The 22,303-nt window shown below is 31.1% G+C and overlaps 1 protein-coding gene across 1 annotated transcript; it reads left to right on the top strand.

The window, feature by feature from the left end:
- Positions 1–1,737: 1,737 nt before the first annotated feature.
- LOTGIDRAFT_156744 (hypothetical protein) lies at positions 1,738–11,598 on the top strand (the record flags this gene model as incomplete). Its single annotated transcript, XM_009048019.1, has 16 exons — positions 1,738–1,810; positions 2,899–2,953; positions 5,651–5,774; positions 6,469–6,483; positions 10,232–10,264; positions 10,315–10,431; positions 10,482–10,514; positions 10,565–10,606; positions 10,740–10,772; positions 10,823–10,855; positions 10,990–11,022; positions 11,156–11,188; positions 11,239–11,271; positions 11,322–11,354; positions 11,405–11,437; positions 11,488–11,598. 16 exons carry the CDS (start codon positions 1,738–1,740, stop codon positions 11,596–11,598), a joined length of 834 nt encoding a protein of 277 aa, XP_009046267.1.
- Positions 11,599–22,303: the final 10,705 nt, after the last annotated feature.

Here is a 22,303-nt window from a genome sequence, read left to right as displayed (position 1 = left end):
CAAATTTGAGCAAGAAATAATAACCATGAAGTTGTATATTAATATTAGAGAAGATCTTATAATAAAACTATAGTACAGAAAGACCTTTCACTTTCATTTTCACTACATCTTCCCCATGAACATGAAAAACAAAACAAGTCAGATATGTCAACATGAAAAATTCCCTTTTCTAAGAATAATGTTCATCCTCTTTGTGATGCAAAAGAGTTATGTCCCCTTCAATTTTGCCATTATTGGGAAATGGTGATGTATGGTCTGCAAAGGGAGGTCTTTAATGAAGAGCATGTGGGATAGTGAAAGCAACTGTTAAATGTGATAAACATCATACACTGTTGCTAAAGGAACATGGTGCTACCACATCTTTCTGAGATTGTCTTAGTCTATATGGACACTTTTTTGTCACAGCCAGAATAGTAGAAATTAGTTAACATCTTTTGATTTCCTTGACTCATGCAAGTCACATGTTAATTTTGGCAATAAGATAGCTATCGAAGATTGTCTTAGACCATAAGGACACTTTTCTGTTACGTTTGGCACTAAGCTGATGCTAGCACCTTTTTCTGACAAGTTCAAATCCATGGAGATTTCTAGTCTGCCGATTTTAACAATTAGTTGAAGACATGGAAGAATCTACCTAATGATATATTACCTCTGAAAACATATTGTCATAAATAAAATAAACTGATTCTCGGGAGATACATAATAATGAGTTGATAAAAGAAAGAAATTGTTTTTTTTATTATTATTATAAGATTAGAGTATATTTCATTATTAAACCTTTAACCTGCAAGAAAGTTAATCATTGAACTTAATGAGAATATCAGTAGTTTCAGACAGATATCACACAAAAAACTTTATATGCTATTGAATTTTTCATTCAGTCTGCTGTCATTGACGTTTTTATGACTGAGCATACGTCACTTAATAAAGATTTAAAAAAATCAATTTTAGCTATGTTAACAATCTTACAAGTTGACAATATCTTTCAAAAGAATGAGCATATCCTTCAAAATTATTAGTAATTATGACTTCTGTTTTCTGAAGCTATGACTAATGCTTTTGAGAATGACGGTGTGGCGCCAGACAGGGTATGTTTACTCTTTCCATTATCTGCTTATGATTGATAATACTTCCTCATATAAAAAGTTCATTAGCTACTGCCAATGTTTCGGGTTTGTTTTCCAGTTTGGATCGTTAGTACATGTACTTGGTTTAATTCTCCTGATGTTGGTTATGACATAGCTTTGAATTTCTTAGAATCATCAGACCATGGTCCATCATTTTCAATGTTTACAGATGTCAAGTTTGGCTACTCATTGCGCTTTCTAGAATTAGTTTCTGACATTGGGATAGCTTGTAATTACATATTCAGAATTGATAGGTCTGTTGGTAGATGAACCTTTTCCATTTGGAAGATAGATAAACAGAACAATGGTTTTAGCAGACAAGCTGAACATTGAATTTTCTTTTTAGAAAGGATTCTGCTTTGTTAATTCATAGTGAACATGTAAATATCTAGAGAGCTAGATAATGACACACCATTTCCAAATCTTTACCAGCTTTAATGTCCTTGGACATATTCCAAATTGTCATTGTGCTCTACCCTTTCTTAGAAGTAGGAACCCTGCTTGAGAAAAATCCTCAGGTTTTTTCTACTACTTTGGTACTATAATATATATATTTACACAGACTACTTGAAATGAATCAAATAACATCAAAATAAAACTTTCTTGCCAAATGTCATCTGATAATACATTGATTGAAAACAATGAAAAACATCTTGAAGATGAAAAGAAACAGAACGTTATTGGTAAATGTTGAAATCTCCTGACATGATGGCTTCATCATCAACTTTGATATTCAAAATATAAAAGAAAGTGAACAGTTTTTTTTATTAAGTATTGTGTGAACAGAAATCAATGCAAAGACAATTTTAAGTAGATTTATCTCATTTATAAACAAAAGTCTGTTATTAGTCACCCTGGCAACACAAAATAATCAAATCTGAAGCATCACACACTTGACCTGCTTAGGAACAATTCAGTCATTGTTGAGTTCAATGGTTGAAGAAATTAGACAACCCTTTAATGTCCTATAAAAGATTTAGAAATGTCAAAACTTTAATATCATAAAGAAAGACAAAAGATATTTTCCAGATTAAGGTCTTACCTAGACTGGCAATAACAGTGTAGCTCTGTTGTAGTCTGTGATACTGTGTGCACAAAACCCTCAGGGCATGAATTTTACTGAGTCAATTATGAACATTGCAAGATTTTGCTTTAGATTATATTGAAGGGAACTATGGTAACTTAAGAGTGGTCTCTAGCCCTGCATTACAGATCTCTTCAGAACATGACAATCAAAAATATGAAAGTTTTGATATAATTTCTTTCATTTTTGTTTCAGAATATGATGTTTCAATTCAGATTTCATTTTCAATAAAATGTGTAAAGAAATAAAAGAACATGGACTGTTTTTTTTATGATGCAGTTCAGATCATGACAGTTGAGAACAGGATAGCTCTTGTTTCTTCTCAATTGAGAATCTCTATTATTTATTACAGTACCATCAAGCATAATTTTGAAAAAATTTCTATTACAATTGAAAATTTCTATTGAAAGAAAAAGCCTCCAAATATTGATAATTTTTATTTTTTGGATGCATTAAAGGAGAAACCTGAGTTGACAAACGTAATCGCAGTATGATATTGTGTAGTGTTTGTAATGTCTTTATCTTGCACATGGTTTATGTAGACCAATATATCATTAAACATCCCACCTTTATGCCAAGCTATAAAATATTTAATAGGTTTTCACAACCCACTCCATGTAAGCTTGCTTTATTCTGACATTAAGAAACACTAAACTATTATTAAGTACATAACGTGTATAATTTCAGTAAGGATTTCCAGTATTCATCCATTTTCAGACAACCATGAAAAGATGTTATCTGGGTAAGTAAGTCTGATTGACTATCTTTATATGTCAAATTGTCTGAAGATTTTCCTTGCCTATCTGATATTCCAATTAATTCTAATAACATACTATGTACCAAGTGATACACACCAACAAAAAAGCTTCAAATAAGAATTAAATATCTCTTTTTCTGTGATTATCTTAAAAGAATTGCCTACAATACTTACCTGATGAAGACAAAAACAGAATTGAGTCAAAGGTTAAAAGGAAAGTGGTTCAATATTCAGCATTGGGAATTGCAAATAGCAAAAGACATGCCAGCTCTTTTTTGGGGATTTGCAACATAAACACATAATGTGAGAAAGGTTGTAACTTAACTCTTTTAGAATTACAAAAAACCATCCATCTCATTATTTGGAAACCATATTTTGAAGTCTATTGTAATCCATAATAGCAAATAATGGGTTAATGTCTTATGAATTGTAATTAAGGATTTTGTATTATAACATGCTAGCTTTGGATTCACAATTCCAACTTAAAGTATTTTTGGATTTGTAAACAATTACTATTTCAGCTTGCTATTCCAGATTTAAATCTTAGCTTTCAAATCCAGTATGACAATCCCACTTGATATTCATTCTCAGGGATTCTTTTGAATTTAAAACCAGTTTGTTACAATCCAGAACTGGCGTTTTTGTTCTGTTTTAAAGCAACAAAAGCTGTCATTGTTGAATTTAACTAAAAGCTTAGATTTACCACTTAAACTGGGTCAGTGGTATAAGACATTCAATAAGACATTCTATTCCTGAATCACTTTTTCAACTTCAACACTTAATAATGATTTTGCTTGGTATTGCTGTCTTTTGAAACCACAAATTACAAGTCATTTAATTCAGATATATTAGGGATTCAAAAATATGCCAATATATGCTGGCTTGCTTGCTATTTGTGTTTGTGTTTTGTGATTTCATTCCAAATATTTTTAGGGTTCAATGTCTTTTGAATCTCATCTAATAAATAACAATCTGTTTTCTTATTGGAGATTAAGAAAGAACCAAGATATTTACAACAAATAACAAACTGGTCCATTATTCAAGTTTGAAGGGCATTAATATTTGATTCATGAATAACATAATTATAAAGAGCCACTTTGTTATTTGTTACAAAGCTATGATGAATTCCACACTCATCCACACTCATCGATTGTTTTTAGGGAATCAGGACAACTCGGACAAAAACAAACTCGGACAAATGCAAACTCAGTCCACTTTTTTTAAAAGTTTGAAACAATTATTAACTACTATTTGCTCTAACCTTACTTTTCAGCCAACTTCTTTTTTTGACTCAGCCCAAAAAATGATTAATTTTCACACAGTACATGTGGAACTGGTATATTCTGTCACCAATACCGAAGGATTTAACAGATGTACCATTCCAGTGTTTAACAGATGTACCATTCCAGTGTAACGCTTGTACAATACCTCTTCCTTAAGCTGAGACTACCAGAATAAACAGCCGTTTTCAGGGCCACCAAGAGTGATTAAGTCTTTCAACTACATTTTTATATTCAAATAAGTTCATTTCAATTTGTTAACAAAATATGAGTGGTCCCAATTTGCAAAGTCATTGGCCCGAGTCTAACAAAAGAAAAAGTGGTCTTAGTGTGTCGTGAAAAGTGGGCTGAGTTTTTTTCGAGAAAGAAATAACATAATTATAAAGAGCCACTTTGTTATTTGTAAATTTGGATTTCAAGCATTGCTATGGTGAACTCCAAATTGTGAGCTGTTATTTTTTTGAATCTCCAATGAAGAGTAAAGTATCATTTATATATTTATGTGTCAATAACCTTTTGTTATTCGTTTTTTAGGATATAGAGGATGCCAACATACACCCCAAATACTCATGTTAAAAAATATTAATATTTGCTTCCCCAGTTAATCAGGATTCCAATATACATTTATTTCGAACCGTTTAACAGATTGACCGTTTATTTGGGATTTAGAACAATGTTTATGATTTCCAAAACCAAGCAAGATTCACATTGACTGGAATAGTAATAGTATTTTAAATATATTTCGCCCCTAAATAGCTTGCTGATTTGTAGTTCATGATTCAAGAATCCTGAATAGCCAGCTTAAGGTGTGTTATTTCCAAATTGCCAACCCTGAAAAACATAACCACTTAACCCTGCTTAAAGTAAAGACTATTCTCCAAGAATCAAATTTAGATAAGGTTAGGTAAGTCTAGGCCCTTCCAGTTGTCTAGTAATATTTAATCAGCCGAAGTTGTCATAAACTCAAATACAGATTTTGACCAATCAAAATTGAGAACTATTCTTATCTTTTATAGTTACTACTTTTGATGTTAAGTTAGCCTCTATATTGTTATGTTTTGTTTTAGTTATGGCAGTCTATGTATTGATGTGTGTCAGCCTATTTTAGTTATGCCAACCTATGTATTTGGGTGTCAGTTGTATCTTACATCAGTCTGGCCTACTTATTGATGTTTCTTCCTATTTTTGTTATGTATACCTATTTATCGTTATGGGTATCATTCTATTTATTGGGGTGTAAGTCAATATTTATTGGGGTATCATTCTATTTATTGGAGTGTTAGTCAATATTTATTGGGGTATCATTCTATTTATTGGGGTGTAAGTCAATATTTATTGGGGTATCATTCTATTTTTTGGGGTGTTAGTCAATATTTATTGGGATATCATTCTATTTATTGAGGTATCATTCTATTTATTGGGGTATCATTCTATTTATTGGAGTGTTAGTCAATATTTATTGGGGTATCATTCTATTTATTGGGGTATCATTCTATTTATTGGGGTATCATTCTATTTATTGGGGTGTAAGTCAATATTTATTGGGGTATCATTCTATTTATTGGGGTATCATTCTATTTATTGGGGTATCATTCTATTTATTGGGGTGTAAGTCAATATTTATTGGGGTATCATTCTATTTATTGGTGTGTTAGTCAATATTTAATGGGGTATCATTCTATTTTTTGGGATGTTAGTCAATATTTATTGGGGTATCATTCCATTTTTTGGGGTGTTAGTCAATATTTATTGGGGTATCATTCTATCTATTGGGGTGTTAGTCAATATTTAATGGGGTATCATTCTATTTATTGGGGTGTAAATCAATATTTATTGGGGTATCATTCTATTTATTGGGGTATCATTCTATTTATTGGGGTGTAAGTCAATATTTATTGGGGTATCATTCTATTTATTGGGGTGTTAGTCAATATTTATTGGGGTATCATTCTATTTATTGGAGTGTTAGTCAATATTTATTGGGGTATCATTCTATTTATTGGAGTGTTAGTCAATGTTTAATGGGGTATCATTCTATTTATTGAGGTGTAAGTCAATGTTTAATGGGGTATCATTCTATTTATTGGGATATCATTTTATTTATCGGGATATCATTCTATTTATTGGGATATCATTCTATTTATTGGGGTGTTAGTTAATTATTGCTGCTCTATAACTCTATTTATTGATAAATGTCCACTTATAATTATTGTATGTCAGCCTTTCATAAGTAAGGTAGGTTATTTGTTATAAAAGCCTATTTAGTGAATGTCAGTATTGTTATGAATTTATTTAAAAATTTATTGCTGACTAATATTTATTGTTACAGCCAATTTATACCTCTGTCAGCCTATTTATATGTCTGTCATCCTATTTATATCTCTGTCATCCTATTTATATCTCTGTCAGCCTAACAATTTCTGTCAGCCTACTTATCATCATGCCAGCCTAGTGTATTAATACCAACCATGTTGTTGTTCATTAAGCAGGTCACCTACAAGTAATGACATTATTTCTTTACAGGAACTTGCCTGACAGGAGTTATAATAACATCCAAGCAAACCATAACAAAAACATAACAACCATGCAAGAACCACTGGATTTCATGTATTTTGGTACATTAAGTTAATGGAAATACATATTTTCAATAAAAAGGCTTAATGTAATCCTTATAAATCCTTACAATCTTCTGAGATCTGATGAATTTTTAATCAAGTATACAATACTACAAATATATCATTGATTTCCTCAATATTTGTTTAAAAGATATATTCATTTGAAATGATGTTACGCAGGATGATTTATTTAGACTTTGTTTGTCTCTAGCTTTCTAGTAATTTAAGTTGATGATCCACTATAATGTTATTGTGGACTGTTCAATGAACTTATTATCACCACAGTATCTTATCTTCAACTCATTCCAACCCTCTCAAGGACACTTTTGTAAAGCCATTTTATGTGAACAATCATACTAAAAGTCTGCTTTTATCCTTTATATGGACTCGACATTTATCAGCAGGGTCTTATTAGTGAGGCTATATGTCATAATCACAGCTTTGTGACAGTTCCTAAATCTGTGGTACTTAATGAAATCTTGATCTTAGTAGTTTGGTGGTACCCAAGATACTAGTAATAATCTGTTCATGTCATTGGTTTATAGATGTTTTATTTATTAACCGTGTTTGGTGAGAGTGATTGAACTTTTAATTACTTTATTTGCTTTGTTATCCAGATGAGATAGTCATGTTGTCAACATGATCAAATTTCTCTTCATCTCCCCAGGGTAATCATCGTCTAAATAGCCAAATGATAATAGCTAATTTCATTTATTTTCTATTTACACCCTTCCTATTCCCTAAACTTTGATATTATGTAGTGGATTTATTGCATTAAATAAGTATTGTTATTACATTAAGTGTTGTGATATGTTTTCCTGTAAGGTTGATTTAAGATATAAGTGTGGGCTGTGGATTCATAGACTTAAATAATAAATAAGCCAATTTTTTTTCAAAATTTCTGGTTTCAAAAATGACAGATATTTTTGTCAATATAGATAAAATCTGAATTTGACCAAAAATGACCAGTCAAGATTCCTGATTGCATAAAAAGTCTAGAAAACTGGGTCAAGAGAAAAGAGATATAACCAGCATTTGTTATCTGACCAGTTAATTTCTACTGTCTGAGCTAAATGACCATAATAGTTTATTTTATGGTCTAGGTGGTCAGAAAGTAATGAAGAATTAAGCTATAAATTGTTTGAGGTGTCTAAAATGACCAATTACAGGTTTTAATTCCTTAATTCTGCTATCTATTTCAATTGGTAAAACCACCAGAATTTCTTCCACCAGTCCAGCAGATGTCTGTTAGATAGTAGTCGTTAACAAAAGACGAAGGAAGGAAGATAGGATTCCAGCATGACCCTATGCAGGAAGGAAAATAGAATCAAACATGACCTTATTCTGGGCAATAAATTTATATATAATCAAAAACATGACCTGATGCAGGAAGGAAAACAAAAGTCCAACATGACCTTATATGGAACTTCATGGAAACTTGATTTGAGTCTGACCTAGTATATCAAGGAATACGTGACTAGATGAAAGTATATGGATCTTAATCCCTGTATAATCACAAGATTTAATCAGTTTCTTTCTACTATAATGAAATAATGACAATAATGTATGATTATATTCTTTAAGATAACAGAACAATAGCTATCTACATAAGGCTTGTCTTTCATGAAAGGCTACTATAAACATTCTTCTTCTAAATCACAACCACATCTCGAAGGGTCAATTTTTTTCAAAATTAATGGTTTCTTAAACATTTTAAGTAAAAAATCTTAGGACCTTAGGGCATTAACAATAAAACCTGGCATGTAGGCCTAGAGTTTCCATAACCATTTATTCTACACTGACACCAAACAAACACAGGTTTTTTTTTAAAAAATGGTCAGCAAAGGTTCCACATCGCTGGTGAATGTTATGCATACTGTAGTGAAATCATGTAACTACCAATTACTCATCTTGCATTTAAAATGAAGTTTCTCGCATGCAGGAATTACCAACAATAACCAGAAACATGCATACCCATAGTAAGCTGTAGAGTGTAGGTAGGTAGGTAGGTAAGTAAACATTCTATTTTAAAAAGTTGAAATAAATTGCTCTGTTTGGTATCCATGGTCCATGTGAAATTACAAAGAACAAACTGATGAAAACTCTCCAGCAACTCTCTGGACTGATGACCCTAAAGATAGTTCAGCCATTGTATAGTGACCAACTTATTACAAGTTAATAGGGCAGATTGATTAATCATCTAAGTTATTCATTAACTTTTTTCAAACCTACTCAGTTCAATAGGCCACTGAATATAGAATACAACTCAGATATCAAAAATCCAGTTCAACTATCATTACATTGGTATAGTGAGTAATGTCCAAAACTGCTCAATTAATTAAATAAAATGTTATGTTATTGAAGACAGGCATATATGCTTTGCTCAGTGAGGGAAAATTTGCCAGGACAAGGATTAAGCCATCTTTTTTCCAATTTCTTACTATTTCATTTCTTTGTCCCATCCAAGAGACTGGACGCTTTTTCCATTTCAGCTACTCTGAACTTAACACTGACAAGGGGAAACCAGTTTGAAAATGCAATAGTATCATCTTAACCTGGAGCTGAATTGAACCTTTGACATCATGGTCAGCAAATAAGTTTTTAAACTCATTGAGAATGGCTTTTCAGCTATTCATGGCCCACACATATCCACTGCAGATCTGTCTTAGTATGTGTCAGTTATTATTTAATAAATAAAAAAAGCCAGTCAAATGATTGATGTTTCTGTTTCAAATTGCTCAGGGATTGCAGGAAGGCATGAGATTAGTTCTGATTGGTTATGATGCAGATCAAATGACCTTCATTAATATTAATTTCTGTCCAAACAGTCAAAAAGAGACCTTATACACAATAGAAACATGAAATTGTCATTTCTTACTGTGGACTTTTAAAATATTTTATTCTGCAAACTAGATATAAATTGTTTATATGTAGCCTACTCCAAGGATCATATTCAAACATATAGTTTCAAAACTTTATCACAAATCTATAATATATATAATACTGGAATGTAGGTGTACCAATCTGTGGATAAGATAACACATTATTCGTATGATTTATAATTTTATTCTATAATACAGTTTTAATATAATCAAGTATTCCCATTGATCTATCTGTTTTATATTAAATAATGCTCAGCATCCTTTCATTTCACAACATTCATTAAACTAAGTGATGAATTTTTCATGACTAGATTTTTCAAAACAAATGATTAATAGATATAACAAGAATAAGCAACGTCAAGGGAGTTTTAATCATTTTATTTCTTATCTTGAAAAAAAATTGAAATGCATAATTTAATGAAGCCACTTAATCTATACTTCCTACAACTAAATGTTATCTTTTCAGTTATGTATCATTAATTTCAGAGAATGGTTTTTAAACAATACATGCCAGACAAGGTAATACATGCTGACATACTGACTTTTCAGTTATGTATCATTATTTTCAGAGAATGGTTTTTAAACAATACATGCCAGACAAGGTAATACATGCTGACATACTGACTTTTCAGTTATGTATCATTATTTTCAGAGAATGTGTTTTTAAACAATACATGCCAGACAAGGTAATACATGCTGACATACTGACTTTTCAGTTATGTATCATTAATTTCAGAGAATGGTTTTTAAACAATACATGCCAGACAAGGTAATACATGCTGACATACTGACTTTTCAGTTATGTATCATAAATTTCAGAGAATAGTTTTTAAACAATACATGCCAGACATGCCAGACAAGGTAATACATGCTGACATACTGACTTTTCAGTTATGTATCATAAATTTCAGAGAATAGTTTTTAAACAATACATGCCAGACAAGCCAACACATGCTGACATACTGACTTTTCAGTTATGTATCATTAATTTCAGAGAATGGTTTTTAAACAATACATGCCAGACAAGGTAATACATGCTGACATACTGACTTTTCAGTTTTGTATCATTAATTTCAGAGAATGTGTTTTAAACAATACATGCCAGACAAGGTAATACATGCTGACATACTGACTTTTCAGTTTTGTAACATTATTTTCAGAGAATGTGTTTTTAAACAATACATGCCAGACAAGGTAATACATGCTGACATACTGACTTTTCAGTTATGTATCATTAATTTCAGAGAATGGTTTTTAAACAATACATGCCAGACAAGGTAATACATGCTGACATACTGACTTTTCAGTTATGTATCATAAATTTCAGAGAATAGTTTTTAAACAATACATGCCAGACAAGCCAACACATGCTGACATACTGACTTTTCAGTTATGTATCATTAATTTCAGAGAATGGTTTTTAAACAATACATGCCAGACAAGGTAATACATGCTGACATACTGACTTTTCAGTTTTGTATCATTAATTTCAGAGAATGTGTTTTAAACAATACATGCCAGACAAGGTAATACATGCTGACATACTGACTTTTCAGTTTTGTAACATTAATTTCAGAGAATGGTTTTTAAACAATACATGCCAGACAAGGTAACACATGCTGACATACTGACTTTTCAGTTATGTATCATTAATTTCAGAGAATGTGTTTTAAACACTACATGCCAGACAAGGTAACACATGCTGACATACTGACTTTTCAGTTTTGTATCATTAATTTCAGAGAATGGTTTTCAAACAATACATGCCAGACAAGCCAACACATGCTGACATACTGACTTTTCAGTTATGTATTATTAATTTCAGAGAATGGTTTTTAAACAATACATGCTGACATACATATTGTTATGGGTAACAAGAAATCTAATGATTTTACTACTAGTATCAAGATGTGGGAACACACTTTCTACAACTGTTTACAGTAAACCAACCCATAGTGATCAATATGTTCACAATACCTCCAACCATTCAATGACAGTAAAGGCAGGGATCTTTTCAACTCTAATAAGCCATTGTGCTATGACTGATTATGATACCAAGCAAGTACACTAATACATTATCTTATTGGCCAAGTCTCAAATTCAATTCAAATTTAATGTTCATTCAAGGAGGTAGTATTCCTTTAAAGATGTACAGCCTGTAGAACATAGAGCCTTTGTTTATTGTCCCAACCAAATGACTAAACCCTTGTCCACGTCAGTACCTCAGACCTGAATCACTGACAGGAAGAAAATGAGTTGAAAAATTTAAGATATCATCTGGGAGAGCCAAAGACTATACCATTTTGGGGAACAAGATGAATAATTATCATACTCTATCTATAGTTGAATTGTATAGAAGTTGGATTGTACCATCACGTAGTACAGTAGAGATGTTTGTTGTACTACAAGGAAGTTTCCAGGCTATGTACTAGGCTATCAGTCATTTGAGCTGCCCTGCCGGTCTTGTCCGGAAAATAAAGCCAAATCAACAGCCCTGCAACAGACTGGCTGCGATAGCTGTTCTCTTTCTGAAGAGACAATAATTTAAAGGCATATTGAAATATATTAAAATTCTTCTTTATTTTATTCAATATATCTGGTGTAAATACTGAATTGAAGAGTCTGCCCTAGAATTTTCTAGGCCTATCGAAATCGCGTCCAAGGAGAATAAAAATTTTGCAACTGTGATACCAAGCAGTTCTTACATCGTCATAAAATTCTTCAAATTAACCTCATCATTAAAGCTCACAACTCAGTGAAGTGGCCATTGAGAAAATCTTGTGAATTTTCTCCTAATAACCCTTTACACACTGTCATTATTCAGTAGTGGGTGGTATTTTCACTCATGTGAAATCAATGACAAACTTCTTCAAATACAAATTAACCCATAATAGCAATCACTGGAAGGCAAATACGTACATACTACAACGTCATTACACTAAGAATGTCCACTATTGTCAACGTAGGTAGAAGTTCCCAAGGGAAGAGTTTATTGACCAAATAGCCTAACCGCTGTTTGTTGAGGTAAATGAATTTCATAGTCTGGAAAACTTGCTCATGTAAGTTCATTAGCTACTGAATTAATTATTGGCTTGATGCTCAAGACATTTACAATTGTGATTAACGAGAGAATTGGTATACCTTCAGGTATATGTATATTTTTATGAGAACATCTAGAATTTGTAAAAAAATTCTACTGCATTAATAAATGGTAATGTTTAAAACTTATTAAATTGAGCATGCAGAAAATTTTGTCCTATTATTTTTATGTAGAAAAATAATGAATTTGCTGTAAAAGTATTAAAAACAAAACAGTAGGTAATAACAAGGTACTGAAAACAACACTCTTAAGATGTCATAAAATGTCATTATTATATTCAAAGATGAATCTAGAATCTCAGAAATTTTGTCAAATGTTTTTTTTAGCCATTGAAATAATGTCTTATTGTTGATGATCTAAAAAACATCACTGTTGGAAAGTTTTTAGGCATTGCAGTAATTCTTATACAAAATATCAGTGAATACAAAACTACTCTATTTTTTTAAAAATGTCATTAATATATCTAAGAATTTCAGAATCAGTAATACTTTGTATGTTTTTTTTTTATTCCAAAAAAGTGCCATAATAATCAAGACTTATTTAACAAACCAGTTAATGATTGTTCAGATAAATTGAAATAATAAAAGTTGAAAATGTTGTCATAATTACATTTCAAACATAAACCACAAGATAGCTGCAAGATAATTAACAAGTGTAACTATTTTAACATGTACTCATAGAACTCTGAGAGATAGTTATGGTGGGTGTAAATTAAGTTATAAACACACCTGCAGGCACTACCTTCCCTTGTCTAAAACATCTATTTTCAGTTCCTTACCTAACCTGATTAGTTTGTGTAAACACATTACCCATGATTCTTTAACTACTCAAATGATAAAATATTAATATAACATGATCTGCTTTGATTGAGGAATATGAAACAAAGATGGATTCTCTCTGTTTTTTAAAAGAAGATTCGAACCATCATTGGCCATGTATATTTCTATCAAAAAGTGCAGTGAAATTGTAAGAAACCAAAATGCAGAAAATTTGTATTCTATATGAACAATGTCAAGTTATTAAAATCGGTGTCTAATACCTTGAGTGCAATAGCCACCTTTCATCTTTTGTGATACAAGAAAGGTGGCTATTGCAGTCAAAGTATTTGACACAGTTCCTGAAGATGACTCATTGACAAGCCTTGAAACATTAGAAACTGCTCAAATTAGTAACAGTTTCAAAAAAATCATGCTGATGCAATATATATGTTGAGCTAGGAAGCTGCATTTGCCAAAACACTATGCTCAAACTACAGAAAGGCCACTCCATCGTAACATTATTTATATTTCGGTAAGTCAGTCAGTACTTTTTAAAAAAAAAAACATTACAATTACCCATCCCGCAATCTACAAATTCACATATTTTTTTAATACAAGAGCATACAACCAATCTGTCCAACTTGCTCAAATATGACTGAATCACTCAATAGTTCCGGTCACATGCTTGAAGATTTATTTTCATGAGGTAGATCATTTAAAAAGTACAAAAACAAGAAAGAATGGTGGGTAACTTTCACTTCCTATTTTGTATTCAGGAAAGTATCATCTTCAGTTGTGAAGGATCGCAAGCCATTGAAATGACTGTACCATCTAATATCAAGTAGCAAACTAATATTCCCTTCATTAAAGCCTAATAAACTTCCTCGAAGTCACCTATATTATTGTTTATTTGGCCAATCATTGAGAGTCATAAATGTGGAATATAGGTCAAAGTGCTCTAAAGAATCTGTTTACATTGATTGGGAATAGAGCAAACTTAACAAATAAATTTTGATGACATGTCACTTCAATCAATCTTCAAACCATGCTAAACTAACTGCAAACCACAAATATTAGATTGTAATAAACTAAGTTTTACATTCTTTACTATGATTATTCCACGGTATTTTTAGGAAAAAAGCTTTATCAAGGTCAATATTTCTTTTCAATGAATTGGTGACTAGAATGTCTGCTATCTGTAGGGTGGGATGGCAGATTCATTTCAATTTTAGGGCCTATGATCACAAAGTATCTGACCATTTATATAGCCATGCCCCCAAACTTATATCAATCGAAAACTGTCCTTGGCAGATAAGTATTGATGGGAACTCTAGTTTTAAGCTATTATATTTGATAATAATCATTAATAGATTTACAATAGAGAAAGATATATTAATGATATTATCCTCACTGATCAAAATACACTAATGACCTAATTACATCCATTTACCTACTAAGAAATACTTCCACATATCATCAGTAACCTACTAGTGAGAGAAAAAAAATGGACTCAACAGACATCAACTTCCTTTCTGTTAGTTATCTCATATGGACATACTTAGCTCAAGATTTGGAATAATAGGTTTGATAATAAAGCATGAAAATTGTGGGTCGGAACACTTTAACGCTGAGAAATTATTACCACCCACATCACTAGACCTTAAAGTGGACCATACAGATCACAACAGTTGCGAATAAGAATAGATATCATATAAAGTTTTGAACTCAACTCTAAAGCAACTGAGTTGTGAGTTGTGTTCAGAACTCATGTCCACTTTGATTATTCACAACCACACACAACTGGTAATCACAATTATGTGAGGTGTAAGGGCCAGACAGATATATGAATATGCTGATGAACAACCCTGTACACATATCTGAACTATTTCTTCCATAAACTTATATCCTAAATATATATAAATGTGATCTTCCAAAAGTTAAAATAATGTTGGTTTTTAACCTGATAGTCTGATGCAGCAAAGAAATACAGTAGGCCTTAACTGAACAGTACATTCAGAGCTGATAAAACATAACTTCAAGTATTCATAGCTTGCAATAGAAAATATGCCTGATGTATTTACAATGTGACAAACCGAGTCACAATGAACTCTTTTACAGTATGCGTAACTAACTAACTAGAATTACAATAAAGACAATCTACGTTTTAAATTCATGAATACAATAAATACATCTATAGTTACATCCTAAAATAAACATCTTAATCAAAACCATAATGCCATCTATTATCTATCTTTAATATAAAGCTACAAAATAGAAGTTGTACTAACCCATATCAATTGTTCATTATGCCAACCATTATGATATGACGGAAATATATAATGGTGTGATAATAGGAATTACTATATATGGTAAATATGAAATTGTGAATTGAAAACTAGCCCAAGCTCTACTAAAAGTTTTAATGAAGTTTGTCTTAATGAACTAATAGGTCTCCTCATTTCTTCTATTGACCAGACTCCTTTATAACATTTCCTAACATTTTCTAATGAATGGCAGATTAAAATAACCAATATACCAACCATTCATTAAACTCGGAATCCTGTCCACGCAATTCATTCACAAGGAGAGATAAAAATCTCAAGCAATTAGGAATCACTCCATCCAAGAAATTGGCATATAACAGCTTGACAGCTAATTTTAAAGGAAATTTGAAAAGAGACAAACATTCAGTAGTGAAATGTAATTATAGAAGTAAGGAAGAAGATCTAGATATCCTAGACGTTATCGACAAGATAATTCTTGCCTTACCTGGCCTATTTTTCATTTGACAAAGACTTTCATTTGACGTTAATTCCAGCTTAAATTTGGAGATAACTCTCTGAAATTCAATTTCCATCTGAAAATAGCATTGCAGAAGACATAGTAATTTGTGCTATTGTCTAAAAAAACCCATTAAAAGCAGCATCTCGTGTCAACATCGGACAATGTGTCTGATGGGGCTATAGCACTTCCTTGATATTGAATCAATATCATTTAAATATGACATTTTTCTTTCCTGTTTAACTTTTTCTGAAACAAAACATAAAGAAATGCCATGAGCAATGAAAACATTTGATAAAAGGACAGTAGCACCACTCTACTAACTCTTTACAGGAATTTTGAAAAGCATAATGTGTAGCAGTGCCCCTGTTTTTCATCCAATCTAAAAGAAGAATGCTTTTCCATATCTGAAACCCATATATTAGAAAAAAGAGAGATGCTATGCTTGCAGTGGCGTCTGCAATTGGACCTGGGTGAAGGATCAAAATGTCTTGCCAATGGGTACAGTCTACACCAAGAGCAATACAGATATCATTTTACTATATTCTGTCCTCATATACAAATCTTATCTCTGCTTGCAAAGTGCACTGAGTAGTACGCATCTTTCAAGGGACACCCATTTTGTCATTCATCTTGACCTATTCATTCCATGGATCTTTTTGATCATTTTGACTTTTGAATTGCAATTTGAATAACATGAGGCTTGATTTCTTCTTATGATTTCTAGATATTTCATATTCAAAGGAATCTTTTATGGGTTATCAAAAAGTAGGTTTCATACTCTGGGAAATGTATTAATGTTGAAATCAAGATGTAGAAATTATTTTGGTCATTAAAGCATAATAAATATTTTAATATGATCTATTAAGAGATTGTAGTATTTTAGAATAGATTATAATTATTAACATTCACTGATGCTGATGTTATTTGAAAGCTCTACAGATATAAAATTACAAGGAAGCTTATAGTACACTTTTAATTGCATAAGATTGCGGTGTATGATTCTCATTTTTTAGATGTACTCTCCACAAAATTTTTTTTAAGGTAATTAACGCAAATACTGATGACTGTATACTGTAGTCAAATAGAAATGTAAGTTCTGCTTGTAATCTAGGATGTAAAACTCCATTCATTTCATTTCTGTATGTGATCTTAAAGGGGTTGTAAAGAGGCTTTTTGAATTAATTTTTTTTTATTTATATTGATAAAATCAATTTGTATCATCCCAATTTTCAATCAGACGTCTGTGGTTCCTGCAATTTCACTAGAAATAAGTGTTTAATGATGTCACTAATTGCGAAGAGCCATACATGTATGTTATACAAGCATATTTGCAATTAGTGACATCATCCTAACACTTATTTTTAGTGGAAATGTAGGAACCTCAGACATCTGATTGAAAATTGGAATGGTGCAAATTAATGCTATCAGTGTCCCAGAAACACATAAAAACTTTAGAAAACCTTTTAACGAGGCCTTTAAGGAATCAATGATCCTATAGTCAACTTGAGATCTGAAGGCACAAAATAGCACAGCATTGGAATTGGATTAAATTCCATAAGTAAAAAGATAATTAAATTTTGTCAAGTAATAACTGGAGGTAATGATTGCAGACAACATATAATTACAATGTTAGTAATCAGATTTCTTGCAGTTTAGATACAAATATATAGCACTTACATAACACCAAAATTGAAGCCATAATAACAATATTAACCAAAATAACAATTCCACAATATGGAAGTGATAATCTTGTTTCCTTTACATTTAATGAAAAAATAACCTAACTACTGGTATTTAAACAGAATAAATATCACAGCATAATGGATTCAGAATGATTTTTAACTTTATTAGCTATTTAGTGTTGGACAACAAGCTGTGAAACTGTGGATTTAATACATTTAAATGAGGGAAATGTGTCATGTTGGCACCAAAACTATAAGTTCACTAAATGGACAGATTTTTTTTGTGTGAAATACGTAAACTATTATATATATTCAGAGTTCATTTACAGGAGTGTTTCTTCAGAAATTAAAACTAGTCTTTGAGGAGTGTTTGCTAACTAACTTATATCTCTTTCAATACCTTGAATATTGTAAAGATGTTTACTTCAATTTATGTTGCCATTTTGGGTACTGATTCAAAGTTGTTCATATTTCTCACACCTACGTTTCAATGACGTAATATGAAATAGATATCAACTTCATTGCTATAACTGTTTTCAAACTTATTTAGCATTGGCTTTATAGGTAAGAAAATCCAAAAGAACTTTCTTCTCCTTTACCTCAGACCTCAAGGTTCGGAAATGAGCTCCCAATTCATCTAAGGTCTGAGGTCAGGTTCCAAAAGTTCTTGGGAGGACTGAATCATGTGTCTGGAAAAAAGATAAATAGAAAAAGTGAAGTACCTACCTTTTAATGAGACTCAAACTTGTTTGTCATGTTAACAGAAAATTTTGTTCTGGTTCCTATATTGACTAAAAATGAAAGACTGCCACAGAGAAGCTATCAAAAATTTCACAACAAACTAACTTTGCTAGTTAGTCTGTTTGAATTAAGGCAATGACTGTGAACACATTTTTTCGTACTATAAAATACTCAAGTTAATGTGATTGTCATGAATATTAACAAGTTTATTACTCAGACTTTTTCATTTTGGAAAAGTTTTTACCCATGTAATTAGTGTATATATATATATATGAGTGTATTTATCAAACATCATAACATGTAGGAAAGTATTATTAAATCATAAGATTCTAAATATCATGTATAATGGTAATGAGTCACTACTAATGACACAAGATAGCACCAAGTTACCTTTTTGTGGCAGAAATAGCTCAGTCAGTAGCAGGTTTGATTGTCAAATCTCTCTCAATGTGAGATTTGGTGACTTTCATGATAAATAAGATACATATTTTGTGTACCTTGGTCCATATTGCACATAGTTAGAGCACAGTCTTTTTAGCACTTGAGAATGAGAAAGCCCAGTGTGTGGCTACAAAGGTCTGTTGTACTGTCTTTTTCTGCAATTTTTGAGCTAAAAACTCAATAAAAACAGCAGTACAGCAGTTTTATCAATCAGAAAACCAGAGTGCTGTGTAGAAAAATAATAATATCAAAATGGTTCAAAAAAATATTTTTGCAGCATAAAGGCTATTTAAAGATGATTTGATTGTAAAAATAGATTTTTCAACAGTGCTTTTTTAAAGCAACACATGGTTGCTAAACAACACTCATTAAACAATGCATTTCTACAGACTTTTTTTGTATTTTGAATAGTACAGTTTCTTTTTCAAGTATTTTTATTGTCTCTGTGCTGAAAATCAGTTTTACAAATAGGTTATTGTGTATTTATCATTCTATAAATGTTTGTATCTTCATAATTAGAAGTATGTATATATGTGTTGGGATCAGAGTCAATTTAAATCACCTACCTTAGGCAAGATGAGTGACTGTATTGGTTGATAATAAAACCCATTTTCTAGTACACCTTTATCTTCTTGACTAAATCTAACATTTAGTATTTCATCCTGTAACCAAATTAGATTGATTTACTGAAGCACTGGCTGTGGTATTAGAATTATTCTTATCTTGAGCAGGAGGATTCGAACACACAGCACCTTACTGCCTTGTAGACAACAACCTAAACTTGCTACCAACTTATTATATCACACATTTTGACGCAGGATAGGGCTAATGACAAACATGCAGTAAACACAACAAAATGCAAGAATGGTATTACACTCAAATTTCCATACAAAATATTATTCACCTCTGTCAGACCATCAAATAAAGTCAGACTTATTGAAGGCACTTTAAAATCACTCAGAAAATCTTCATAAATACCAAATTTTCTCACAGTTACAGGATGAAGTACCTGTAAATGAATATGAAGCTGATTATTTGAGGAAAACAAGAAAATTTGTGCTTACCAAATTATATAATGTCAGTTATTCAAACTTAAAAAGTATAACATGTCCTTTATTGTTAAAAGAAGATCTTTCTGAAATTTAACTTTCTCTTCATCAATAACCTTTTCTGGGGAATTTTTTCGCTTTTAAGATGCCTGAGTTTAACACTGGGTTATCTTTTCTTAATGTTATATATTTTTGTTTCAGAAGTTTAAAAGTGTAATTTTCTTATAAAAATTTATCTTGACAATGTTTTTACTTTAATTTTTCATGTGAAATGTCAAAATTCTGTAATTATCAAAGATTTCTGTAGACAGGTTTTTCAAAGAGATTAGAGAATAAGACTGGCAAAAAATAATTCTTCTTTGAAAATAACCTAATTTTAAAACGATTATAAAAACTTTATTATTGGTCTAAGTTAATTTAGTCAAACTTCTGTATTAAGCCTTTTTTCTGCATTTTTTAGCTAGTTTATTTCAAGTTCAATGTTCCAGACATTATATTATTAGATCATCATCAGGTTATATTAGATCATTTCTTAAAAAACATGCACTTTGAACCTCTTTTTTCAGATTAACACAAAAAAAGAATTGTTAATGGCTGACTGGAGAACACTCACAGCAGATGAGCCAATAATTCACACATGATACTGGAATTTAAAGTGGAGATGACTAATTACAAAACCCAATTTATTCAACGCATTTAAATCAGTTGATCAACAATTTATAATTATAAATAAATAAATGTGGTTAACTTTATCCAAATAGCTATTTCATATGTAGGAGGTTGCCCTACTTTTATTACATTTACTTGAGTATGTGTTCATATGTAAAAAAAAAAAAAAAAAAAACGACTGTAAAAATGACTGTGATTTGTTGCTGTGAAAATCATGTGATCTCATGAATATTCATCATTTGAACCCTTATACGAAGATTATGTGGTAAGATTACCTGGTAAAGAAATATGTAATGGTTTTGGACATGTTCAAATGGGGGATAGCCACCGTAATTTTATGGAATAACTACAATCATACACAACCTGTTAACTTAATTTTTTAAAATTTGAAACATAGTCATAATGAAACTGTCCTCACCTCTGCTATTAACTTTAAATTCAACTGTAATTGACTAAGCAATGAATTTTGATTCAAAGTGCTATAGATAGAAAATATGGTGAAATATCAGTTAAGTAGGAGCAAATTCTTATAATTTTAATGACGTCTTCACATAACATCATCTTTGGTTGTACAGTTTTATTATTATTATTCTATTACTGTGTATATACTATTGGCTCACAACATAATATATTATTACACAGTTCAGCTATTTCCCACTTTTTCATGAATTTAATTAATGTTATTGAAAGAAAGAAAGAAAGAAAGAACTATATTTTACAAGGATAACAACATAGGTTCACAGTTAGGGATCATTTCTACCAGTTGGTCGTTGGTCAAACATCTTGGTATTGATCTTTCTCGGATTATCGGTACCCAGCTGGGTCATCAGACTATTACATGCCAATAGAGAATTGAACCCACAGTCACCATTTGCTTAACATAACAAAGCAAATGACATCAGGACTGTAAAGAAGCTGGTAGCAAAACCCCGCAAATTTATTTAATCTAATGTCAAAAACCTTATCATGTTCCGAGCTAGAACAGGACCAGAAGAAAACTGATGCTTCTATAGAGCTACAATACATTTACATTTTTTTTTTAGAGAAAGGCAATAACTCAGATGTATGTGTAGCAATAATACTGATTTTCATATATAATATGAGTGTGTAAAAAACAGTTAATGTCTAAAAAAAGTGAGTATTTTTGTGTAAGAGCATGTGTCACTAACAATTGATATTATTAAAACTCCTTTTTAATATGTTATCATATAAAAATAACATTAGCACTATCATTAAATTCTCATTTCTCAGAAACATGTTTGTAATTTTCTAATAATGGCCTATATCGTGATGACAATAAAATAAATACCTGCCTCAAAAGACCTTTCTTTGAT

This window comes from Lottia gigantea, assembly GCF_000327385.1.
Source record: "Lottia gigantea unplaced genomic scaffold LOTGIsca_12, whole genome shotgun sequence".
NCBI classification, from domain to species: domain Eukaryota; kingdom Metazoa; phylum Mollusca; class Gastropoda; family Lottiidae; genus Lottia; species Lottia gigantea.
The sequence above is the reverse complement of the archived record's forward strand: the minus strand, read 5'-3'. Positions and strand labels throughout refer to the sequence as shown.